Source organism: Salmo trutta, chromosome 18, assembly GCF_901001165.1.
Source record: "Salmo trutta chromosome 18, fSalTru1.1, whole genome shotgun sequence".
NCBI lineage: Eukaryota > Metazoa > Chordata > Actinopteri > Salmoniformes > Salmonidae > Salmo > Salmo trutta.
The window spans coordinates 21,492,435-21,519,462 of NC_042974.1; the positions used below are offsets into that span (position 1 = coordinate 21,492,435).

General features: G+C 42.2%; 2 protein-coding genes and 1 long non-coding RNA gene across 5 annotated transcripts; 1 reads left to right on the top strand and 2 right to left on the bottom strand.

Moving 5' to 3' along the window:
- Positions 1 to 433: 433 nt before the first annotated feature.
- cox15 (cytochrome c oxidase assembly homolog 15 (yeast)) lies at positions 434 to 21,143 on the bottom strand. Its single transcript, XM_029697962.1, has 9 exons — positions 21,010 to 21,143; positions 7,388 to 7,569; positions 7,027 to 7,149; positions 6,234 to 6,420; positions 3,976 to 4,143; positions 3,810 to 3,891; positions 1,740 to 1,894; positions 1,379 to 1,492; positions 434 to 1,226 (listed from the first exon to the last, which is right to left on the bottom strand). Exons 1-9 carry the CDS (start codon positions 21,082 to 21,084, stop codon positions 1,095 to 1,097), a joined length of 1,218 nt encoding a protein of 405 aa, XP_029553822.1. The 5' UTR covers positions 21,085 to 21,143; the 3' UTR covers positions 434 to 1,094.
- On the bottom strand, positions 18,290 to 19,870 carry LOC115152991 (uncharacterized). 2 transcript variants are annotated; one of them, XR_003867621.1, is made up of 2 exons: positions 19,822 to 19,870; positions 18,290 to 19,271 (listed from the first exon to the last, which is right to left on the bottom strand). It is a non-coding gene; the product is annotated as an uncharacterized LOC115152991 (long non-coding RNA). The 2 variants fall into 2 exon arrangements; XR_003867620.1 differs by lacking the exon at positions 19,822 to 19,870 and adding an exon at positions 19,437 to 19,777.
- Positions 20,019 to 26,192, top strand: cutc (cutC copper transporter homolog (E. coli)). 2 transcript variants are annotated; one of them, XM_029697963.1, is made up of 10 exons: positions 20,019 to 20,111; positions 21,350 to 21,502; positions 21,641 to 21,711; positions 23,598 to 23,657; positions 23,888 to 24,097; positions 24,251 to 24,286; positions 24,423 to 24,556; positions 24,815 to 24,842; positions 24,974 to 25,079; positions 25,205 to 26,192. In XM_029697963.1, the coding sequence occupies exons 3-10, from the start codon at positions 21,642 to 21,644 to the stop codon at positions 25,314 to 25,316; spliced, it is 756 nt and encodes a 251-aa protein (XP_029553823.1). In that variant the 5' UTR covers positions 20,019 to 20,111; positions 21,350 to 21,502; position 21,641; the 3' UTR covers positions 25,317 to 26,192. The 2 variants fall into 2 exon arrangements, with proteins under 2 accessions (XP_029553823.1, XP_029553825.1); XM_029697965.1 differs by lacking the exon at positions 20,019 to 20,111 and adding an exon at positions 21,075 to 21,162.
- Positions 26,193 to 27,028: the final 836 nt, after the last annotated feature.

The window sequence follows — 27,028 nt, forward strand, 5'->3', positions numbered from 1 at the left end:
GTAATTATTGTATGCAAGCCTTTAAAATGATCAGTTGACTTTTGCGTTCCAGCCTGAATTTACAATGCCCCATAATGACAAAATTAAAACAGGTGCTTCAACAAAGTACTGAGTAAAGGGTCTGAATACTTACGTAAATATGATAGTTTTTTATATATGTGAGGGGAGAGTGCAAACATTTCTAAACCTATATTTGCTTTATCATTATGGGGTAGTGTGAAGAGTAAAAAAAACGACTGAATCCATTTTAGAATAAGGCTGTAACGTAACAAAATGTGGAAAAGGTGAAGGGGTCTGAATACTTTCAGAATGCACTGTAGATGGATGAGTTTTTCTTGAAATTCAGGCTGTAACAACAATGTGGAATAAGTCAAGGGGTATGAATACTTTCTGAAGGCATTAAAAGGTGCCAACATAGGATTTCTTTTTAGAATTTTTGCTATTTAATTTCAGAAAATGTCCATAATATGTCTGCCACTAACAGTGGAATCAGTGTTTCACAGCATTACTTACCCGCCAGTGTTGTGATTGGCTGTGATATTCCCCTATTGATTTCTCCCGCCGGAGCAGAATCGGTTTTCAAACTTGGAAAGCTGTTCTGAATTTGTGGCCGTGTCATCTAGTGTAAATCGCTAATTTCCTGGTTGCTAAAATTCTACATTGCTCAATTCAATTTCAGTTTATTAATAGTCACTATTTAGTGACATTGAAATTACATCTGTCATCAGCTACAGTAATGCCTTTCAGTGAGATTTCTGAACTACAGGCGACTCACCTCCTGGCCCAACCACTGCACTGCAGGGGAAAAATTTAGTAAAATAAGCTTGAACATTCTTGCCATTGCATCAATCAAAACAACCTTTATATGACTTAATTCTAATGTTATGATATAACTTCAAACCCATGGAAGGAGCTTGCAGCTTTGCAACATAGAAGTTCCGACATAGTATCAAAAGACACAAACCATTTTTTTATAGAATGATTCTCTCCTCTCCTCTCTTTTTTCCTGGAACATCTTGTGAATATTCTTTTTTTTTTCCCCCTTGGACTGGTTTGTCTCTGGAGGCCTGTTTGAGTCATGGCAAAGTGGGCATCTACTTGGCCACCTTCCTGAGCTCTGCGAGGACCCAGATGGCCAATGAGAGCAGGGCGACAGAGCCTGACTGGTGGGTCGCTGCCAGGGGAGTGGGCACGTAAAGAAGCAGGGTACTGATGCCCAGGGCAACCTGAGGATGGAAACACAGGGACAAATGAACACCCATTGTACATACTGATTTTCAAAAGCACTCTCCCCTCACAGAGTTAAAAGCATCAGTGTAAAAGAAAGCATTGGTGTATGACGTACTGTGTGTGTGTGTGTGTGTGTGTGTGTGTGTACCTGCGCATAGGCCATAGCTGTAAGGCAGGATATGGCTATCTTAGCTCTCCTAGGTAGCATCATCCTCCTGGAGAACATATAGAGACCTGTGATGGCCGTCAGAGACGAGATTGCCTGGAGGGAGAGGCAGGGAGTAACAGTTACTGTTTAGTTGTCATCTGTGGCTCAGGTGGTAGAGCACGGCGCTTGCAACGCCAGGATTGTGGATTCGATTGCCGCTGGGTCCATCCATACGAAAATGTATGCATGCATGCATGAGCGTAAGCTGCATTGTTTTGTAAAAGGTATGAAGTGCGAAATTAATCACCTACATAAATAACAGAAATCAGATTAATAAAACGAGGCTGTGTGCGTTATGTACCAGAACTCGATGGTCAAACTGAACAGTGGTGGGGTTCTCAAAGAAGTTCTTGAGTGTTGGTGAAAAGGCCAGAAGGTCGTCAGGGATCCATCTGTCTCCCATCATAGGGAACGAGTTATACACCAACCCAGCATCCAGCCCTGCTACAAACGCACCTGTAACACACAAACACGGACACACACCATAGTCAGTCATGTTAAGGTTATTATGGCTGGGATGATACCAGTATTGTGGCAAGGAAACAAAACTAGGGACGGGACGATACCAGCATGGCGATACGCATTGGTATCGTGGCAAGGAAACAAAACATGAAGCGTATTTAAAGTCTTTAGGAAAACAGCCCTAATGTTGGAAACATCATTATGTTTACATTTAAATGTTTTGTCATTTAGCAGACGCTCTTATCCAGAGTGACTTACAGAAGCAAGGGCACAACAACAGATTTTTCAACTAGTCGGCTCGAGGATTCGAACCAGCGACCTTTCGGTTACTGACCCAACGCTAGGCTACCTGCCGCCCTGTTGTCATCCAGAGTCACATTTATTTATTTTTCCCTTGGAAAAAAGTATTGTGATACTGGTCTCATCACAGCCTTACAATACTGGTCTCATCACTGATGTAAGAAGGGCTATATAAATAAATTTGATTTGATCACAGCCTTGACTCTTTCCATATTTTGTTACGTTACAGCCTTATTCTAAAATGTATTAAACACAAAAATCCTCAGCAATCTACACACAATACCCCATAATGACAAAGCATCTTGTTTCCATTGATCATCCTTGAGATGTTTCTACATCTTGATTGGAGTCCACCTGTGGTCAATTCAACTGACTGAACATATTTGGAAAGGCACACACCTGTCTATATAAAAGGTCCCACAGTTGACAGTGCATGTCAGAGCAAAAACCAAGTCATGAGGTCAAAGGAATTGTCTGTAGAGCTCTGAGACAGTGGCGTCCATCATTCTTAAATGGAACAAGTTTGGAACCACCAAGACTCTTCCTAGAGGTGGCCGCCCGGTCAAACTGAGCAATCCGGGGAGAAGGTCCTTGGTCAGGAAGGTGACCAAGAACCCGATGGTCACTCTGACAGAGTTCTAGAGGTCCTCTGTGGAGTTGGGAGAACCTTCCAGAAGGACAACCATCTCTGCAGCACTCCATATATCAGGCCTTTATGGTAAATTGGCCTAACGGAATATTGGCCAAACACTATTTACAATGACCATGAGAAACAAGATTCTATGGTCTGACGAAACCAAGATTGAACTCTTTGGTCTGAATGCCAAACGTCACATCTGGAGAAAACCTGGCACCGTCCCTAAGGTGAAGCATGGTGGTGGCAGAATCATGCTGTAGGGATGTTTTTCAGCGGCATGGACTGGGAGACTAGTCAGGATCGAGGCAAAGATGAACAGAGCAAAGTACAGAGAGATCCTTGATGAAAACCTGCTCCAGAGCTCTCAGGACCTCAGACTGGAGTGAAGGTTCACCTTCCAACAGGACAATGACCCTAAGCACACAGCCAAGACAACACAGGAGTGGCTTTGGGATAAGTCTCTGAATGTCCTTGAGTGTCCCAGCCAGAGCCCGGACTTAAACCTGATCAAATATCTCTGGAGAGACCTGAAAATAGCTGTGCAGCAACACTCCCCATCCAACCTGACAGAGTTTGAGAGGATCTGCAGAGAAGAATGGGAGAAACTCCCCAAATACAGGTGTGCCAGGCTTGTAGTGTCATACCGAAGAAGACTCGAGGCTGTAATCGCTGCCAAAGGTGCTTCAACAAAGTACTGAGTAAAGGGTCTGAATACTTACGTAAATGTAATATATTCTTTTTTTTTATTAGCGAAAATGTATAAAATCCTGTTTTGCTTTGTCATTATGGGGTATTGTGTGTAGATTGATGAGGAACAAAAATTATTTAATCAATTTTAGAATAAGGCTGTAACCTAACAAAATGTGGAAAAAGTCAAGGGGTCTCAATACTTGCCGAAGACACTGTATATACACAATGCACATCCAAACCTGCTACAACCGTCACTTTGGCACACACAGCACACACCATTACCTGAGAGTGCGGTGAGGAAGACCAATCCTACAGTGCCCTTAGCAAACCCCCTCAGCTGGTTCAGACGCTTAGTATTAGCCAACTAGGAATAGAGGAAGGGGACACGGATTCAAAACATGATTAATATGCAAAGTTTGAGCTTTCGCATGTGTGCGTGTTTCAGTACCTTGTGCGGCTCGACCATCAGTGTGAGTCCGGTCCATAGACTAGCACAATAGAGCAGCAGAGCTGACCCTAGGTGAGCAGACAAGCGATACTGACTGACTCGGGGGACATCATAGGACTCTGGCTTCTCCTCCAGACCACTCTTCACCATGTACCAGCCCAGGAGGCCCTACAAGAAGGGAATGGAAAGAGATGGGGAAACCATTTTAGACAACTTAAGACTGTAGAAGCCATGTACAGATTAGGTTCTCAGACAGTCCCAGAACATTTGTGTACTGTATCATCTGGAAGAGGCAAATCCAGACCTGCCAATCTTGAATAATTTGTATGAGTACCACTTCAGCATCGTGGCTTGTCCCCACAACTGCGCAAGCGACACTCACACTGCTCAAGTCATAGGCAAATGCACCTTTTTTTGCCTAATAATGATGTTGGCAGAAGACTGCCTCGGTAGGAATGGTAGGCTATAGAGTTATGGGTACTAGGTAATTGGCTGCTCTTCAGTAGCTAACTAGAAATACGTTTAAATGTACAATCAGGGCTCTCCCTAGGATTTTCAGACAAGGTGGTGCTGATGTAAGCCTAAGGTTGGGTAGGGTGGAGGTCCAGAGGTGGTCAGCATTAAATTATAGCAAAAGCCTTGTGTTTGATATTTAATGAAATTAAGGTGGTCTCCATGACACTTTCATAGGTAACATTTAGTGGTAATGATTATTCTAATTAATAGGTGTCTTTATGTGGATAGTCTAGTGAAAATATAAATTGTCTTATTCTTACATTTTGTTGGGGAGAAAATTCGGAATTAAATTACTGGATACCATCTTGAAGTCTAGCGTACTGTAGGTTACTTAGAATATGAAGCAACTGAACTAGGTCTATATGAGCTTGTTTCAGAGCTCCATCATCTTCATTTATTCAGTCATTGTCTCCATCCCTGACCTACTCCATCAAGTTAGGTCTGACTACTAGGCTCCCATTCATTCAACATGCCTTGTTGACATTGGTGAACTGACTATTATCACATCATTTGCAGCCTACTGTTGACATACAGCTGGATCAAGAGGACAGATCAAGAACCGATTAACTAACATAAGCCTCCTAAATCTTTAACAGTCTAACATAGCTCTCTGAAGGACGGTATCTGCCATGTTTGTTTCCATCCACGCAGCAATGCGCACTGAACTTTCGCAACACCGCATGTTACTGAATGGCCTCGCTACCGTTGCAGAGATAAAGCACGTGTGGGCAAGAACGTTTTTCGCTTAGTTGACTAACCGCTGTAGCTAACTACCTTCGTCATAATGTCGCCTTAGCTAAGGAGCAAATTACAAAAGAATTGTGGATATGTGCTTGACTAACACATACAATATGAGATGCCCCCCTGATTGGCTCAGCTCCAACTTCAGACGGTTGAGTCAAAAACCACAACGTGCCAACAATAAGCTTTTTTTTTTGCATATTTTAGAGTAGTTTTTTGTACCAGCATATTTTTACCTCAAATTGTGTGCATGATACGCAAAATGCCTGCAGGTTGTCAGGTCTGCGAATCCAGTGCTTCAGTACTACGCCATTCCCTTCATAGATCGGTTGACCTATCCTTTCCCTCTCACTCTGAGGGGGTTCGATTAATCTCGCCCGGGCGCCCGTGTAGGCATGTTTTGCACCGGCTGAAAGTTGATTGCATTCGATGTGGAACCAGGCTGTGTCGAGTGTGAGTCAGTTGCCATGCTCTGTCTGATGGCGAAGCCGGCTCAAAACAAAGTGGCGGAATTAGGCACATGTTGTAATTAGTAAGATTCTGTGTCTTCCCATGCAAAGTGAACACACTTTACATGCCTCCCCAATGAAAACGAGTTCAATTCCAGCATTTATTTTATGGAAAAGAGATGTACGTTTCTGGACGATACACCATGCTGCCTTGTTGACATCATGACCGAGTGGCGCAGATTACTTTTCGATTTGAGAAGGGCGCTCCTCCCTCCCTGCTTTCGCCCGTTCCAGGTTCAACCCAGGCAAGTATAAAATAAATCCCTCTCTCACCCTCAATCACATCCTTCTTTACCTGGAAGAAAACAAATCCCAGTGTATGTCCCTATCTGTTGAACTATCGTGTGCTCGCTCTCACTTTCTTTTTCTCCCTCTCCATCACTTCATCCTCCAACCCTCCTCCATACCTGGAAGATGACAAAATCTAGAGTCTCAGTGCGCATCCCTTCATAAATTTGTTGAACTATAACCCCCCCATCCTTACTCGCTTACCTGAAAGAAGACAAATCCACAGAGTCCCAGTGCACGTCCCTTCATAGATCTGTTGAAGTAGCCTTTCTTCCAGAAGTAGATGGTGGGGAGGACATAGGCCAGCCCTACCAGCCTGCCCCACATCCTGTGGCCCCACTCCATGTAAAATATGAACTTAAACTCTGGTAGGGTCATGTCATGGTTCATTCTGGAGAAAAACAGAGCGGACAGTGAGTCAACAATGAGATGAGTAGTCAAAAGTTAAGTAGTTTGCAACAAGCTATATTTGACAGAAAGGCTTGCTATTTTAGAGTGATTCCCAGGTGAAATTAAAACTAACCAATGGTTTGAGACAGTTAATTCCTTTAGCATTTTAAGAGGACATTTGGAGGACTTATTTTTTAAGGCAGCTATAAATTGAGCATTTTCACACCACTGTCAAGTATCTTAGAAAGGTCAGAAACAGGTTCTTAAAGGGATATTGCATGATTCTAAAATCAGATGAACTTGTGGATACCATTTGCATGTCTCTGTGTGCAGTATGAAGGAAGTCAGAGGAAGAATGCTAGCGTACCTGTAGACTTCCAGTCATTGCTCTAACACCACTTAGCATTGGCTCGCAAAACTACTGCTAACTTCCTTCATATCGCACGCAGAGACAATAAATTGTGTCCACGAGTTCATCAAACACTAAGTAGAAAAAAACAGGAGAATCTCCCAGTATCCCTTTAAAACATAATTATACATGTTCTGTTGATGTAGACTTTGAGGTAGCCTAACTATCAAGACTTATACATTCAGGCCAGGCACTCACATTTTGAACTCTGGGAACTGCCGGTACTTGGCAAACTCAGCCTCCCACTCGGCCCGAGTCTGAGGAGGCTTCATCTCTCTCACCAGGTGCCAGTCTACCATTGAGAGCCCTGACTCCGTCAGCCTGGATAGGGAGAACACACACAAACAGGATCTCTCAATACAATATATTACGTAGGAGTCGTCTTCACAACCATTACAGCTAACTAGCTAGGTCTTGCAGCTCCAAGTTTTTCATCTCACATTAAATCAAAGTAGGCCCATTCTCAGTTGTAATTCCCTTGAACACTGAAGATCCATTCAATGTGGTTACAACTACAGTACATAATACATTGCTTCACTTCCATGATGTGTTGCATTACCTTGTGACACCACCCAACACCACTGCCCCGACCACCAGTCCACTGCAGCCCAACAGCCATCGGCCGAGGATCCGATTGGTGGCCGCGTTTGGAAATGTAGCTGGAGCTGTGTTGACTCCTGCCTCTGCTGTGATGGAGTGCTGGCTTCTCTTCGCCAGCCATTGCCGCAAATGAGGAGTCCGCTGTTGTTATGGAAGAGAGGGATGTTAAACCTTCAGCTATACACTGAGTGTACAAAACATTAGGAAATTCCTACTCTATCCATGACAGACGGACGAGGTGAAAGCTATGATCCCTTATTGATGTCACCTGTTAAAATCCACTTTTAAAGAAAATCAGTGTAGATGAAGGAGAGGAGGCAGGTTAAAGTTTGTGTATGTGCGCCATTCAGAGGGTGAATGGCTAAGACAAAAGTTAAGTGCCTTTGAACGGGGTATGGTAGTTGGTGACAGGCGCACCGGTTTGAGTGTGTCAAGAACTGCAAAACTGCTGGGTTTTTCCACGCTCAACAGTTGACCATGTGTATCAAGAATGGTCCACCACCCAGAGGACATCCAGCCAACTTGACAACTGTGGGAAGCATTGGTGTCAACATGGGCCTGTGGAAGGCTTTTGACACCTTACAGAGTCCATGACCCAACAAATTGAGTCTGTTCTGAGGGCAAAAGGGGGTACAACTCAATATTAGGAAGGTGTTCCTAATGTTTTGTACACTCAGTACATACCATGGACAATTTTATGAATGTATACTGCGTTTTATTTTTTTACCCCCTTTTTCTCCCCAATTTCGTGATATCAAAATGTGATCTTGTCTCATCCCTGCAAGGTCGAGTCATGTGTCCTCCGAAACATGACCTGCCAAGCCACGCTGCTTAACACCTGCTCGTTTAACCCGGAAGCCAGCCAATGTGTCAGAGGAAATATTGATGACCGAAGTCAGCTTGCAGACGCCCGCCACAAGGAGTCGCTAGAGCACGATGAGCAAAGTAAAGCCTCCCGACCAAACCCTCCCCTAATCGAGACGACGCTGGGCCAATTGTACGCCGCCCTATGGAACTCCAGGTCACGGTCGGCTGTAACACAGCCTGGGATTGAACCCCAGGCTGTAGTGATGCCTCAACACGGCGATGCAGTGCCTTAGACCTCTGCACCACTCGGGAGGCCCTTGTTTCTCATACTAAGATGGACCAGGATGTGTTGTTTTTGCACATATTTGTTCATTGGTTTTGCAACAGTCGGTTGATTGGTCAGTTCATTGGTTTTGCAATATGTTGATGCCATTGATTAAAAGAGTAAGAATCGGATGTAATGTCCAGCTTGTTTTGGTAAACAATATAAGTGTACAAAACAATTATCAGTTTGTTGCATAAATAATAATGACTAAATGTTACATGAACTGAAAATTAGGTCAAAATAAAAAAAACTTTCTTAATATGTATTGGCAATAATTAAGTTAATAGTGAGGCATGGGAAAATGTTGTCTTTGTCATGCTGGATGTTTGAAATATGAGTAGGTACGATGATTTGAGTCATGCTTCTTCAGTGGAATAAAAACAATTAGCACTTGAATGTTGTAAAAAAATACTGGAGTGATGTATGATTGTTAATAAAATTGTTCATAAAAAAATATTCTATACTGCGTCCATGCGTATAGGTAACAAGTATATTGAAATTAAATTGTTTCAAGTCATTGAAACAACGACCTGAAAATTGTGTCCTTTAACTTTCACTTTCAACCAAAACTGAGAATAGATTGGATGTCAGGCAGTTGTCTTTACAACATTTTTTCTAGGTGGGATGCCTCTACTGCCATTCATTCCAATTAGACTGGTTTTGGATTTCTCCCTGACCAAGATGGCTCCCATTTTCACCCCATTATGGAACTTTTAGGGTTTATGACATAACCCCTCTAGTATTTAATAAGATCTCTATAGGATGCGGTAAGTGAAATTTCCTTTCGTAGGAAGGCTGGGGGCAATTTCATGAGTTACGACATAGGGCTAAACTAATCACCCGACAGATTCTCTTGGTTGCGTGACGTCTCTCTGAACCCTTATTAAAACATGACTGACAATTTCTGACAATTTGCCGGCGGCACGAGCTTGCTAAACAGAAGGCTTTGTAGAGCATCTGTGTGACGTCACGCACTCAAGAAGGCTCAACCAATCACACGGTGGGTTCTATGTCGAGACTCATGAATATTCATGAAATTGCCCTTTCCAGAGTAGCATTATTTTTGAGAGAAGACAGAGTGCCGAGTTGATTAATCCTTTTATACAATGGCTATAATTTAATACATTTGCAGGTAGAAATGTGTTCAACATTCACTGAAGTAGCTAGCACATTGCCTTGGTAACAAAACAAACCTGCTAGTTTAGCTAACCAAACCATCGGTCCTGGCTTGCTATTTTGAAAATAGAATTCAACAATGACAACGTTTTCAATTCGACTTATGCTTCTAAGGCAGCGCAAACATAGAACATGCAAGAATGAACTTTAGCCATTGAATTCTACTGTGCTGATATACCGGGATTATAAACTGGGTGTTTCAAGCTCTGAATGCTGCTGATTGGCTGACAGCCGTGCTATATCAGACCATATACCACGGATATGACAAAACATTTATTTTACTGCTCTAATTATGTTGGTAACCAGTTTATAATAGCAATAAGGCACCTCTGGGGTTTGTGGTATATGACCAATATACCACGGCTAAGGGTGTTGTGCCTAAGAACAGCCCTAAGCCGTGGTATAATGGCCATATACCACACCCCTCAGGTCTTATTGCTTAATTATACAATGGGTGGGTCTAATCCTGGATGCTGATTGGTTAAAACCGCATTCCAGCCGGTGTCTATTCCACAAGATAATGGATGGGCTGGACATGCCAGGAGATTAGTTTGGAGGATTGGTCTGCCATGTAGCCCGCTTCTGTCTATAATGTGAGCTGTTCAGTATGTGTTGATAGTCCTTTCTACCGCGCCGTTTTTCAAAGATATAACGTTAGCCATTGAGAATTACAAAAGTTTTGCTACTTTTCTCACCAACATTGATGCCCCGAATTTAGCAGGCGCTATCGACAGATCAGTAGCAAAAAGTGATGGGCTACTTGCTGCACATGCCACGGTCAGTGTGAACCGGAGTGACTTGACACAACGCTGGCCAAACAAGATGTAGCTACAAACAAAACATAGTTATATGGTTCCAGTCTGCCGTGAAGCGATCGTCTGTGTATATGGATAAGAGTCAAGCTACATTTTCAGATATTATAATTTCTAATTTTGTTTTCATTGCAAGTTAAAGCATACTGTTAGCTAGCTAGTGAACAGCATTATAGCATTTCCTTCATATGACCCATCAATTAAGACAAGTTCAATAATTATAAAAAAAATTATAAAATATTTTTATCTGGACACTTTCTGTTTTTGATATCGCTACTAATGCAAGTAACCATTTCACTGTACCATTTACACCTTCTGTATCCTGTGCAAATACACGTAGATTTTATTTGATATAGTGTGTTTACCAGAGACAAGAGTAATGTGAAGTACAATATACAGTTTAAGTCTGAAGTTTAGATACACCTTAGCCAAATACATTTAAACTCAGTGTTTCACAATTCCTGACATTTAATCCTAGTAAATATTCCCTGTCTTAGGTCAGTTTGGATCACCACTTTATTTTAAGAATCTGAAATGTCAGAAGAATAGTAGAGAGAATGATTTATTTCAGCTTTTATTTCTTTCATCACATTCCCAGTGGGTCAGAAGTTTGCATGATACCAAATACTAATTCAGGGTTTTGCCTTGGTAGCCTTCCACAAGCTACCTACAATAAGTTGGGTGAATTTTGGACCATTCCTCCTGACAGAGCTGGTGTAACTGAGTCAGGTTTGCAGGCCTCCTTGTTCCCACGCACTTTTCAGTTCTGCCCACAAATGTTCTATGGGATTGCGGTCAGGGCTTTGTGATGGCCACTCCAATACCTTGACTTTGTTGTTCTTAAGCCATTTTGCCACAACTTTGGAAGTATGCTTGGGGTCATTGTCCATTTGGAAGACCCATTTGCGACCAAGCTTTAACTTCCTGACTGATGTCTTGAGATGTTGCTTCAATATATCCACATAATTTTGCTCCTCATGATGCCATCTATTTTGTGAAGTGCACCAGTCCCTCCTGCAGCAAAGCACCCCCACAACATGATGGTGCCATCCCCGTGCTTCACGGTTGGGATGGTGTTCTTCGGCTTGCAAGCCACCCCCTTTTTCCTACAAACATAACGATGGTCATTACGGCCAAACAGTTCTATTATTTTATTTTTTTTCAGACCAGAGGACATTTCTCCAAAAAGTATGATCTTTGTCCCCATGTGCAGTTGTAAACCGTAGTCTGGATTTTTTTAATGGCGGTTTTGGAGCAGTGGCTTCTTCCTTGCTGAGCGGCATTTCAGGTTATGTCGACATAGGACTCCTTTTACTGTGGATATAGATACTTTGTACCGGTTTCCTCCAGCTTCTTCACAAGGTCCTTTGCTGTTGTTCTGGGATTGATTTGCACTTTTCACACCAAAGTACGATCATCTCTAGGAGACAGAACACATCTCCTTCCTGAGCGGTATGACAGGTGCGTGGTCCCATGGCGTTTATACTTGCGTACTATTGTTTGTACAGATGAATGTGGTACCTTCTGGCGTTTGGAAATTGCTCCCAAGGATGAACCAGACTTGTGGAGGTCTGCATTTTTTTCTGAGGTCTTGGCTGATTTCTTTTGATTTTCCAGTGATGTCAAGCAAAGAGGCACTGAGTTTGAAGGTAGGCCTAGAAATACATCCACAGGTACACCTCCAATTGACTGAAATTATGTCAATAAGCCTATCAGAAGATTCTAAAGCCATGACATCATTTTCTGGAATTTTCCAAGCTGTTAAAAGGCACAGTCAACTTTGTGTATGTAAACTTCTGACCCACTGGAATTGTGATACAGTGAATTATAAGTGAAATAATCTGTCTGTAAACAATTGTTGGAAAAATTACTTGTGTCATGCACAAAGTAGATGTCCTAACCGACTTGCCAAAACTATAGTTTGTTAACAAGAAATTTGTGAAGTGGTTGTAAAACGAGTTTTAATGACTCCAACCTAAGTGTATGTAAATGTCCAACTTCATGACCTGCAGTCAGATTAGGATGTAGGCTATGGGCTAGCTAAAGTGTATTTTTACCTGCAGTTTTTCCCTTATTGTAGGCTACTACTTTTACCACTTTTAGTTTTGAAATCTTTGGTTGTTTACTAAACTACTCACTCTGTTTAGCACATGGTCTCACATGTGAATCCTTAAAGAGACGGGCTGGGCTAAGGCTTAAGAGCATGTGAATGATGTTAAATGGGTGTAGACAAAGAAGAACGCTCCAGTAGATGTACCAAAACATTCAAGGATCATTTTCTCAAAAGCGGGGTTACAAGTTCATCAACTTTCAAAGCAGAATTACTTTCCCATTGTTCCTCAATTGCAGTGTATGATATACAATTTTCTAGCTCGGCGTCTCCACTTTTATCCAATGTAAATATTTGTAAAAATTAAATTGTTGCTACATAAGATCGAGGCGGTCGGTCACATGTACTCTCGTCCATCTGACTGCGCAATCCTCTAACACTCGCTGTCAGGGATTTCTTCGTCGTCAGACGATATGGCGAAATCATCGTCGGAAAATGAAGACCAATATGCAGCAAAGTTGAGATAGTTCATTTTCAACATTTAATAAACTCAAAATGAATATACAAAATAACAAAACGTACTCACGATATACTGGACAGTCCTGTTTGGTTCTTGTTTAGGCTCACTCACGCTATCTCCCACAATTACACAGACAAACACACCCAACTAATTTAGGACTTCCAATCAAAGGCAACACCACACAGCTGCCTTCAATTGGAAGTCCACCCCAATTAACCAAACATAGACATACAACTAACTAGATCAACATAGAAATACGTAAACAAGGAACAGTGCCCAAAAACCCCGGAATACTTAAATCAAATGCCCTTTTAGAAAAAACACCACCCCGAACCACATAAACCAAATACCCTCTGCCACGTCCTGACCAAACTACAATAACAATTAATCCTTATACTGGCCAGGACGTGACACTCGCTCTAGAATGCCGTAAAAAAAATATATAATAATTCAACCTTTATTTAACTAGGCAAGTCAGTTAAGAACAAATTCTTATTTACACTGACAGCCTAGGAACAGTGGGTTAACTGCCTTGTTCAGGGGCAGAATGACAAATGTTTACCTTGTCAGCTTGGGGATTCGATCTAGCAACCTCCGGATCCTGGCCCAACGCTCTACCTACTAGGCTACCTGCTGCCCCAAGCGAGGGTAGGTCAAGAAGGTGAGGTCTGGTTACACCTCTAAACACCATGAGAGTTCCAGATGGAATAGCATCAAAGACTATGGCGAACTCAAGGTGTAACAGGGATATTATAAACGAGATAAAAATTCCTCATAATTGAGTAACAATCCTTCTGCTTTAAAAGGTTGACTAACAAGCAGGATATGATTATTGAACCAGTTCAGACTTGTTTCTATACAAAATATCCTCATTGTTCCAAATGAAATACCTATGCTAGGAAATTTTGTTTATATATTAACGACCACACTAAGAACACTTGTCTATAAAAAGCAGATCATTTTGTAGGAATCTTATCAATGTTATACACTGCTCAAAAAAATAAAGGGAACACTTAAATAACACAATGTAACTCCAAGTCAATCCCACTTCTGTGAAATCAAACTGTCCACTTAGGAAGCAACACTGATTGACAATAAATTTCACATGCTGTTGTGCAAATGGAATAGACAACAGGTGGAAATTATAGGCAATTAGCAAGACACCCCCAATAAAGGAGTGGTTCTGCAGGTGGGGACCACAGACCACTTCAGTTCCTATGCTTCCTGGCTGATGTTTTGGTCACTTTTGAATGCTGGCAGTGCTTTCACTCTAGTAGTAGCATGAGACGGAGTCTACAACCCACACAAGTGGCTCAGGTAGTGCAGCTCATCCAGGATGGCACATCAATGCGAGCTGTGGCAAGAAGGTTTGCTGTGTCTGTCAGCGTAGTGTCCAGAGCATGGAGGCGCTACCAGGAGACAGGCCAGTACATCAGGAGACGTGGAGGAGGCCGTAGGAGGGCAACAACCCAGCAGCAGGAGCGCTACCTCCGCCTTTGTGCAAGGAGGAGCAGGAGAAGCACTGCCAGAGCCCTGCAAAATGACCTCCAGCAGGCTACAAATGTGCATGTGTCTGCTCAAACGGTCAGAAACAGACTCCATGAGGGTGGTATGAGGGCCCGACGTCCACAGGTGAGGGTTGTGCTTACAGCCCAACACCGTGCAGGACGTTTAGCATTTGCCAGAGAACACCAAGATTGGCAAATTCGCCACTGGCGCCCTGTGCTCTTCACAGATGAAAGCAGGTTCACACTGAGCACATGTGACAGACGTGACAGAGTCTGGAGACGCCGTGGAGAACGTTCTGCTGCCTGCAACATCCTCCAGCATGACCGGTTTGGCGGTGGGTCAGTCATGGTGTGGGGTGACATTTCTTTGGGGGCCGCACAGCCCTCCATGTGCTCGCCAGAGGTAGCCTGACTGCCATTAGGTACCGAGATGAGATCCTCAGACCCCTTGTGAGACCATATGCTGGTGCGGTTGGCCCTGGGTTTCTCCTAATGCAAGACAATGCTAGACCTCATGTGGCTGGAGTGTGTCAGCAGTTCCTGCAAGAGGAAGGCATTGATGCTATGGACTGGCCCGCCCGTTCCCCAGACCTGAATCCAATTGAGCACATCTGGGACATTATGTCTCGCTCCATCCACCAACGCCACGTTGCACCACAGACTGTCCAGGAGTTGGCGGATGCTTTAGTCCAGGTCTGGGAGGAGATCCCTCAGGAGACCATCCGCCACCTCATCAGGAGCATGTCCAGGCGTTGTAGGGAGGTCATACAGGCACGTGGAGGCCACACACACTACTGAGCCTCATTTTGACTTGTTTTAAGGACATTACATCAAAGTTGGATCAGCCTGTAGTGTGGTTTTCCACTTTAATTTTGAGTGTGACTCCAAATCCAGACCTCCATGGGTTGATAAATTGGATTTTCATTGATTATTTTTGTGTGATTTTGTTGTCAGCACATTCAACTATGTAAAGAAAAAAGTATTTAATAAGATTATTTCTTTCATTCAGATCTAGGATGTGTTGTTTAAGTGTTCCCTTTATTTTTTTGAGAGTATAGTTACAAAGTAACATGAAATTGAAGCCACCAAAACAGGAGAAGATATGAGGGATGAAATTCAAAATTGAAGTAGGATTCTTTAAGAAATGTTTAGCCCAATTTATCTTAAAAGCATTATTAAGAAAAAATTGAGACCACCATATTCATATATGTTCATAACGACAGATTTCCTAATATAATGTGTACGATTTTTCCAGATGAAGTTCAAAAACATCTGGACAACCGCTTTACCTATACTTGTAGGGACTGGGCTGCATAAGTAAGTCTTGAAATACCTTCAGCTTTAGAAAGCAATACTCAACCTTTCAAGGATAAATCCCTTCGCAACCTATGGTTCATCTTCTTTTCATTTTTTTCAATAATAGGTATGACATTTAATGAGCATCTTTCCTGTTGATTACCTTAGATACGGTAATCCCAAGGTATGTTACTTTTTCCTTGACTGGAACATTGCATATAGAGGGTATCACAGTGTTTAACAGCAAACAATTCACACTTAAGGTTTAGGCAAAGACCAGATGCTTTGGAAAAAATATTTATCACATCGACTGCTCTAGGAATCTGGTCAGCATCTTTCAAAAAGAGGGTGGTGTCATCTGCAAGCTGACTTATGATAATATCTCTGTCAGCAATAGAGATCCCTTTTAAAATTGCTGGATTTAACAGAACTTGTAAGAAGTTGGGTTGCAAGCAGGAAGAGGTAAGGCGAAATTGGGCAACCTTGCCTAATTCCTCTTTTCAAATCAAATCTAGGAGAAATACCATGCTTTAATTTAATGGAACTGTTCCCATTCATAGTACAACAAAATAATTCCCCCAAACAAAATTTCAAGGGAGAGAAATAGAAATGCATGTTCCAATGTATCGAAGGCTTTATAAAAGTCTAAGAAGACAAAACTATCTTCGATGATTAGATCAGAATAGTCAATAAGGTAACACCAATAACACCAGTCAGATCTTACTAGATATATGTCTATTTCTCATGAAGCCAGATTGGGTCTCTTATATAATTGAGTCCAATACTGCCTAATATTTTGTAGTCATTATTGAGCAGACAGACTGGACACCAATTACTGAGGAGAAGCAAGTATTTCTTGGGCTTAGATATTAATGTAATCAATCAGACCTTGAGTCAAACTGGGAGGGAAAGCATTATTTGCAATTCTTTCAGAAAAGACCAACAGAAATAGGGCTAACTGTTGAGAAGAAGTTTTGTAAAACTCAGCAGATATACCATCAGTCCCAGGAGACTTATTATTTTTAAGGTGTTCAATAGAATAAATTACCTCTTCAACTATAATAGGGTCATCACACCGTTCCTTCTCAGCCTCCTCCCCAATTGATTTCACATTCCCCAGAGTCAAAAAAAAGAGAGTTGAGGAAACCTCACAAAACTTAGAACTATATAAATTACTGTAGAAGTTGCAACTAAAGTTAGATTAATTTGGGATCATCTGTGATGAGAAAATTAACATTTAATTGTTGAATTGTATTATTTTTAGAGTGGTATTTTTCTAACCTGAAAAAAAGGAATTTTGTTCACCCTCTAGCCATTTCTTCCTAGATCTGAAAGGCTCCCTCTGCTTTAAGTTAATACATATCCTCCAACTTGTGTTGTAACTCAGAACATATTTATCCTCCTCTGAGAGACTTTCAACAGGCTTTTGAACAAGACAGGTGATATTTGTAATTACACTTCTTCAGCTCTCCTCGGCAAGAATACTCCCATAGTTTCGTAAATATTTTCCAACCTCATATTTAAAAATCTCCCAGTTATTACTGTATGAATTGTCATTTACAGCTTTGTTCCAGAAGTGTGTGATTAAATTGTTTATCTCCATCTTGACCAACTCATGTTTTAATATAGAGCCATTAAGCTTCCAGTAGGATGCTCTGCCAAGACCATAATCAGAGATTAAAAGTTGAATGTCAATATAAATAGCTCTGATCAGTAAGGGGAGTGGCAAGGATGTTAACAGAACTACCCTGTTAATCAACATATTTAGACACCAGCCAAAAATGTATGCCTGATTGTCTGGAGTGTGCCTTATTACTCCAGGTAAGACTTGTCATTAGGAAACTTTACTCTCCAAATACCTATAATATCAATGAGACCCAATGAGACCCATAAACTGCCTCAAACTTGTATTCGTAGAAGTGGACTGTCCCAGAGGCCATCTATAAATTTAATTATTCTGAGAAATATTAAAATCCCCACCTACTATAAGTAAAGCATTAGGGAACTTGGTTAGCCAATGGAGAATACGCTTTTCCAAAGATTCAACTAACTGATCATTTTCAAGTATGGAATTGTACCATAAATGTTGGTGATAATAATAATAATAATAATAATAATAATAATAATGTTGCAGTTAATAACAAGGCAAAGAAAGTGACCAAAAGAGTCAGTCAGAGTGAAAAATGCTTCCATTGAAATTATTCTTTAGAGTGATAACTCTAGCAGAGCGTTCAGAACCATGAGAGCCATACATAACTTCCCCACTGAGATCTCCAGAAGTTGACATCAGTAGAAACTGAATGAGACTCTTGAAAAAAACATAAATCTGTTTTAAACTGTTTGGCAAATAAAAATAAGGCTTTCCGCTTTACATTATTTCTTAACCCCCTAGCTTTATTGAGTAAAACTATAGACAACGACAAAGTGGAATACAGAACAGAAAGTACTACGAGCTAAACAATCGCAAATCGAGTCAGAATGAAAAGAAACCAGCATTGCACACCATATAGATATAAATGATTGAGTGAGAATAGTTTAGCATAAAAGATTAAAAAGAGCTTGCTCACTGCCTATACTGCAGATAAAAATATCAGAAATGAAATAGTAAATATCCATTACTCCAGTAGTCCTGTGCAGTTAGAATGAAAGTGAAATAACCTTAGAGCCGGGAATGGGATCTGATCACAGAGCTAGCTATCTAGGTAGCCTATGCTTATCACCAGGCACAGTCCATGACAGTCCTCATGGAGGAAGGTTGATTTCGGATCCGTTGATGAAAGCGCGCCCTCTGATGAAGTAAGCCGCTTTCCCCTTTTTTCGTGATTTTTCCATAGCTGGCCACAGTTTCTCTCTCCTTTCTCTGTCTGCCTTCGAGAGGTATTCAGCAAACCGCAGGTTGCGGTCACGTAGGAAGGTAGATTTCTTGGCTGCTTTCCCAAGTGGTATCCCTGTAGATCCGTGATGTGAACTGGAGAATGACACCTCTGGGCTTGGAGTCACCCTGCCTTCTCGTGTCGAGGCAATGTAGTGTCGACAACATCTGCTAGCTTAGCCTTCTCCTTAGGTAGGATAGCTTGGCAGACGTTGATGGTCTCTTGCCACACGTTCTCCCCATCTGCCTCGGGAACTCCATAGTCTCAGAATCCACCGTCTGGAGTAGCTTTCGAGTTCCGCGATTCTTCTTCAGCACAAGTCCATCTTTCCCTCCTTTTTGACATGCTTTTGATGTGGGTGACCTTAACATTCTTGATTTCCATGCATGCAAAGTCAACAGTTTTTTTTAAGCCCTCTATTTCATTGCGTTGTCACTGACCATTTTCTCTATGGCATCAGCCTTGCATTGATGAGCCTGGAAAGAGTGGTGATAACATCATTATTGCCAGTGGCATCTGGGCCCAGTTCAAACATGCCTTTCTTGAAAGCTGGAGGTTTGCGTGGGATTATACGCAAAGAAGGAAAATCCTCAGTCTGTCAGGCCAGTATAGCTGTGGCAGTTGTCAATCAAAGCACTTACCTCCTGTATAACGACCGAGGAGGTAGCCAAGATTTCTCTTTGTCACATTTTGGAAAATATAATCTTAAGTCATCAATAACCTGGTGTTTTTAGCAAACAAAGTATTAATTTGGTAGTTCAAAATAATACACTTTTCACTATCTTTCAAAAAAGTTGGTATGCAGAGCTCAGAAGGAAGCATGTGCTCAAGCTGCCATCTTGGAGTCTCCTGAACAGGCTTTTTTTCTATTGCCTACTTAAGTAGACGGTCTGACGTCACCTCGTTTTAGCTAATGTACTTGAAAATTGTCAGTCATGGGTCAATAATGTACGGATATTAGAAGCATGTCTATCTAATACATTTAATGACAAACCATCTAACTACTTGGTTAAACATATGAATTACCTGTTGCACAACGTAACGTTCGGCGCAGGTGTTGGTAACTGGTTTGCCATACACCTGTGCAACAGGTAATTCAGACCATCTACTTAAGTAGGCAATAGAAGAAAAAAGCCTGTCTATCATGTTCATTTGATTGGGTTAAGACGAACCGTCACTCCAAAACTAGCGGACCAATGGAGACTCATTGTCTACGCTTCCCTCTAAACCCCGCCCTTCACGGAAAAATAATGACAAAACTCGCAATCGAAAAGACTGGCAGTGAAAGCAAAGATACGAGTGGCGCAACCAAAAAGGTAGTACATGCAGGCAAGGGCGTAGGCAAAATGTATTCAATAGGATTGATTGCTGGGAAAGTTTAACCATAAACGACTTTGCATTCGTTTTCAAATATTTTTTAATCATGTCACAGAGTTTAAAATGATTTGCTAACAACATCATTATTTAACCCGTCCTCAAATGTTTACATTCAACTTTATTTTTCATGTTAACAATTAATGTATTTTTAATTCAATACATATGGCGTGAAATTGACCCCATAAATGTCATCGTCACCAATCAACTGCATTGCAGTTAAAAACGACTGCCTACCAGCACCGATTTCTGTATGCTAGCTATGCTACCAGTTTATATGAACTGGACTTAGCATTTAGCAGTCACTTCTAAATCTGAAAAGGAACAACTTCTAAATGTTATACAGCGAAAAACTGCCACATATCCAAATTTGACTTTAGTAACCACATTGTGGGCGTGTTACAATACATCAATCATGACGAATATCCACTTTGTTAGATCAGAGTTGTTTAATGTGCTTCAATCGAGCGTCCTTGTTCTATACCCCACGGTCTGCGTTCCATTGCCCTCTTTAGCTACCGCATCTACTGTGCTTCCTTCACCTTGGAGTGAAATTTATGCCGCGTTAAAAAAAAACAGGGAACTCGAAACTCCGATTTCAGTGCGTTCAAGACAACTGGGAACTCAGTTGAAAAACCAGGTCCGCCTGGGAACAATAGTTTTGAACGGTCATTCAACCTAGAATTCCAAGACGGGAAATCGGGCATCTTTCTAGAGCTCCGACTTTCCGACCTGAAAAATCACTGACGTCATGATATGACCATTTTTCCCGACATGATACAGGTTAGTCAGTCATGATAACGTTAGCAACTTGCTAGCTAGCCCATTTTCTCCACTTACATTGCTCTGCTGAAATCCTCTCCCAGCATTTCGACAGCCACACGACACCAACGTCCGTAACGAAGGGAGCAGCATCCTTATTTAAAATGGTCCTCTCACGCAACAGCGGTAGGAAGACGGGGCATCGATTAAAAAAAAAAACGTTACACAACCGTAAGTGTTTCCTAACAGAGCCATGCAATTCAACTCTGACCTCTGACGTCACATCGAGGCTACGCAAATAACATTTTACAGTTGTACTATTTAAAACATTTTTAACATCACAAACATACATGTATTGATACTTGTGGATTAAAAACCCATATTCAATCAACTCTTTCTATGATTGACGTTTCACCAGGACGATTAATCGATCACAGATAGGGCAAAACAGATGAGCGTGACCAATGGCCGAATGAAGGGTTGGATCTTGACTACTAGTGAAGGCTGAAACGGTGGAGAGTTGACGCGCACACAGAACAAGGAGCTAGTAATACAAATCTTTGGTTGACGGGTAGGTGAACACGGAAGTCGAAACTTGAAATAGCATAAAAGTTTGGTATTTGTCGACATATGCTGTGTGAATTGTTTTTGAGTAACGTTACACCAGTCTGGCATTTCATGGAAACAATATTTCTCTCCGTGTGTGTAGGATGGCAGAGGGCTTTTTGATGGAGGTGTGTGTGGACAGTGTGGAGTCTGCCATCAACGCCGAGAGGGGAGGTAGGCTGTAATACTATAGTGTAAACTAACCTCCCCTAAGTGAAGTTGACTTTAGACCAAGACTCTGCCATACTGTTCCTGGAGAGCTACCTTCCTGTAGGTTTTCAATCCAATCCCAGCTGTAACTAACCTGATTCAGCTTATCAACCAGCTAATTATTAGAATCAGGTGCATTAGATTAGATTAGGGTTGGGTGTGTGCTTGCCGAAGAGGAGTAGACTTGTGACGCTGAAAACAGTTTAAATGTTATTTACCTCATCAAAAACATGATAAGGCTGGCCCTTGTTTGAGTGTGAGAAAGGTCTTGACAACACGCTCGGGTTGGAAATGGCAGCCAGTACTGTGGACGACATGGAGGAAAGGTTGGAGAAGCAACAGCTGTGCTGGAATGCGAACAATATTGGTGTCAGTTCTGATTGCTATGGAGCGGGAGGATGAGGGTGAAGGAAGAAGAGCGATCATAAAGAAGGCCAAGGTAGGACGCACAAGTAATAATGTGTTGGAGTGGAAAGTGGTGATGGTGTTTGGTGAGACCACAAGGCCTCATTTACACCACATCTGACTAACCAATGTCATAGAGAAAGAGCGAGGTGAAGTCAAACTAGCCCGGTTCGTTGAAGGTAGATAGATAATATTTTGTGGTAGTCCGGCTCAGCAAGGGAAGATCCTGCCAATAAAAAAGATAAGATTAAAAGCCATGTCCCTGGTGCTTATGCTAGGTTGAGGGAGTCATCGCCGGGGTTCCAATATCTATGTCCATAGAATATATTAATGTGAAGGGAGGCAGTGATTGAGGCCAAAAGGTTGATCAGTAGGAAAGAGGGTCAAAGATGTGAAAGCGTATCAGTGCTGCTGAGGTTTGAGGTTTTGCCTGGACAAGTACAGATAGGATTCCGTAGTTTCAATGTCAGAGAATTTGTCGCCATTCCCATTGCTGTGTTTTAAATGTCAAAGAATGGGACATGTAGCTGTTCAGTGTAAAGGAAATAAAATATGTGCCAAGTGTGGAGGGGAACATGATTATGGTGAATATATGGGAGCAATGTGAAGGTTAAGTGTTGTAATTGTGGAGGGGAACATAGTGCAGTATTCAGTGGATACCAGGTGCAGAGAGGTTGAGATATATAATCAGTCATGATGTATCATATGCAGAGACTGTAAGACAGATTGGTGGAACTACAGTGCGGTTGTGGAAAGCAGAAATACCAGGTTGAAGGTTATAGTGGCACTCACTGTCATTGAGGGTACTTGTAGGAGTACAACTACCATTCGCTTTACGTCACTACATACCGCACCCACTAGCATTACGTCATTACATGCACGCTAGCTAATATACACTATCTAGCTAGTACTAGCTAGTGTGCATGTAATGATGTAATGCTTCTAGTGACGTAATGCTAGTGGGTGCGGCATGTAGTGATGTAATGCTAATAGCTAGCTAGGTAGTGCTAGCGTGTGCTAGCTAGCATGTACAACGCTAGCTAGCTAGCACACATGTCTGTTGAAGCCAGACCCTATTGAACCCAGCTCTTGCGTGGCTTAACTTGGCGGGCGCGGTATGTAGTTGATCATCGCTACACACCGTGGGCCGTCATTGTAAACAAGAATTTGTGCTTAACTGACTTGCCGAGTTAAAAAGGGAAACGTAACACCAATCTGCTCCTGAGTGGCGCAGTGGTCTAAGACACTGCATCTCAGTGCAAGAGGCGTCACTGCAGTACCTGGTTCGAATCCAGGCTGCATCACATGATTGGAAGTCCCATAGGGTAGCGCACAATTGGCCCAGCATTATCTAGAGTAGGCCATCATTGTAAATAAGAATTTGTTCTTAACTGACTTCCTAGTTAAATCAAAATAAATACTTGGTGTATGTTTATAACCCACAGGTGCTGGTCGGCTGGAGCTGTGTTCTAGTCTGCTAGAAGGAGGAATCACGCCCAGTATAGGTGAGGGTGAGACCCACAGCCTGTATATGGGTAAACCCATACAGATCTCAATTCATGTTTATGGGTGTCTGTCAACGGATGGCATAAAAGATTGCGTGCATGTAGGGCTTTTCACTGTCTGTGCTTTATGTTGTATGAAGGTAGTGTTTTTCACTTTTCATAACTTAAGTATCAATGCTGTGTTGTAACCTCTCTTTCCCCCTATCTCTCCATCACTTGGTTTGGCCCAGGTCTGCTGCAGGTGGTGAAGCAGTATGTACGTATCCCGGTCTATACCATGATCCGTCCACGCGGGGGGGATTTCCTGTACTCGGACCGTGAGGTGGAGGTGATGAGAAAGGACATTGAGCTGGTTAGGAGTCATGGGGCAGATGGACTGGTGCTGGGAGCTCTGACTGAGGATGGGAGAGTAGACGCTGAACTCTGTATGGAATTGCTAGGTAGGAGTGTGCGTGAGTGGGCACAGGGTCTTGGCCCTGCCATCTGAGGTTCCTGGGATCCTTGAGCGAGTGTTTGAAAATCAACAGAAACTGTCAGTGATGCGGATTATCATTTAATCCAATTTATTCCTTTATTCCCTCTCTCTCCACCAGCTGTTTCTCGTCCTCTACCTGTTACTTTTCACAGAGGTAAAACAGATTCCTATGGTTTCATGACTGATTGGTTTGGTCTGGTCTTGGTGACATTTATGTTAAGACATAGAAGCAACAGCTGACACATGAAAGAAATTCACCCCAACCCTGACCTTTGATTGCTGTGTTTTAGCCTTTGACATGGTGCACGACCCCATGGTTACCTTGGAGACGCTGGTGTCTTTGGGGTTTGAGCGTGTTCTGACCAGCGGATGTGACTGTTCCGCTCTGGAGGGACTGCCTCTCATCAAACGCCTGGTGGAACAGGTGAGAGTCTGGAACAATGGGCAGGGATCCAATCCTAAAACTTACTCCTCCTACCCAGTCCCAAAACAACCCCAAACTCCCTACACACAGGGTGCATCTCAATAGTCTGAAGAGACTTTCTCACCTAATATCCTCCCATTTACCTTCGAAGAAATAGGTTTCAAAACTAATTTCACACCTTATTTATCCAACCTATCATGCCCCTCTGTCCCCTTACATGTTTTCTGATCTGTCCTTTGCTACTTTTTCATCCAACAGGCTAAAGGGAGAATAACCATTATGCCTGGTAAGTGCCCTACATTTGTATAAGTAAAGTGAATTCCCCCTTTCAGCTGATCATCACTGGATACTGCATACAAGTCTGCAGTAACAATGTACCTAATGTTCTTATCTTTCTAATGTGTGTGTCTGTTCTAGGAGGGGGTATTACAGAGCGGAATCTCCAGAGGATTCTAGAAAGTTCTGGGGTTCTGGAATTCCATTGTTCTGCTCGCTCCAGTAAGGACTCTGCCATGAAGTTCAGGTGAGTCCTTGCCATAAAGCAAACCCGTTTACCCATAAAGCACTTGTGACAATGCGTTTAGTTAAAAGTGCTACATAAATGAAATTAGTACTTCATTTATTAGTTCTGTCTGTTCTCCGCTGCAGAAACTCCTGTGTGAACATGGGTGCCTCGCTGACAGCTCCCGAGTATGGCCTGAAGGTGGCAGACGTGAGCAAAGTCCGCTCTCTGAACGCTATAGCCAAGAACACCCTGTAGTGACGACAAGCACATACACACCTGAACTCCCTGTATGGCTGCTGGACAGCTGTCCTCAGCCCCTTTGGGTAGCAGGTCCTCCTGCTCCTATTGAGCCTGACCCAAAAATAGTGTACTATATAGGGAATAGTTCCGAGGCTCTCCTACCCTGTTCCTGGAGAGCTACCATCCTGTAGGTCTTCCCTCCAACCCTAATCTTGCTCACCTGATTCTTATAATGAGCTGGTTTATAAGCTGAATCAGGTAAATTACAACTGGGGTTCGATTGAAAAACTACAGGAGGGTAGCTGTCCAGGAACAGGGTTGGAGTACCCTGGAATAGGGTGTAAGTTGGAAGCTAATCAATGGGTTTTTGTAGTCATTTCTAAAAGTGAGGTCATGTTTACACAATGACTAAATAAAAAGGTAAATGGGCTATCATCAAATCCCTTAGGCATTGTAAGATGTGTGAGGTTTCATACAGCTTTGTATTCACAATAGTTGATTATGCATTGAATTATGCAATCGCAGAGTCATGTTTCCGGGAGGTTCAGCTTGATGTCATTACTTGATTGTTATGTGGAGAGTTCCCCTCCATACAATGAAAAGTGCTTTGAATATAGGGAAAAGCACAATATAAATCCAATTATTATTAGTTATTGATAGAAAAGAGAGACCTGCACACTGTTAATGATGAAAAATACATGTTTTTTATTATAAATTCATGTTTAAAATGTTCTTAGGGAGCAGTCGAAATTTACACAATTATCACCAGGAGGAAAATGGGGGAGGGTCATGCTTTTTATATTTCAATGGGGGCGTGTTTAGTATTTTTTTTAAATTTAGTCCAGGGGAGGGTCATGTAATTTGTAATCGATTAAATGTCATATTGCTCAATGTTTGGGAATTAGCTACTTATTATATCTCGACGTGTGCCCGACGCTGCCCCTCATTCCTGATTCCAATGTTGTAGTACTGGAGTCTGGTCTAGAGACAACGTTTTGAGTGTCTGGGTCTTGTCTCGATATCGGATACATTTGTAATTTCTACCTAAGACTTTATTTTACTTCTTTTTTTTCACCTTTATTTAACCAGGTAGGCCAGTTGAGGACAAGTTATCATTTACAACTGCGACCTGGCCAAGATAAAGCAAAGCAGTGTGACACAGAGTTACACATGGGATAAACAAACGTACAGTCAATAACACAATAGAAAAATCTGTATAGTGTGTGCAAATGAGGTAAGGCAATAAATCTGCCAATAGTGGTGAAGTAATTACAATTTAGCAATTTACACTGGAGTGATATGTGCAGATGAGGATGTGCAAGTAGAAATACTGGTGTGCAAAAGAGCAGAAAAACATATGGGGAGGAGGTAGGTAGTTGGTTAGATGGGCGGTGTACAGCTGCAGCGATCGGTAAGCTGCTCTGACAGCTGATGCTTAAATTTAGTGAGGGAGATATGTCTCCAGCTTCAGTGATTTATTTTTTTTCTCCAGTCATTGGCTTAAACTTATAGATGACCTGGAGCCAGTGGGTTTGGCAACGAATATGAAGCGAGGACCAGCCAACGAGAGCATACAGGTCGCAGTGGTGGGTAGTATATGGGGCTTTGGTGACAAAACGGATGACACTGATAGACTGCATCCAATTTGCTGAGTGGAGTGTTGGAGGCTAATTTGTAAATGACATCGCCGAAGTCAAGGATTGGTAGGATAGTCAGTTTTACGAGGG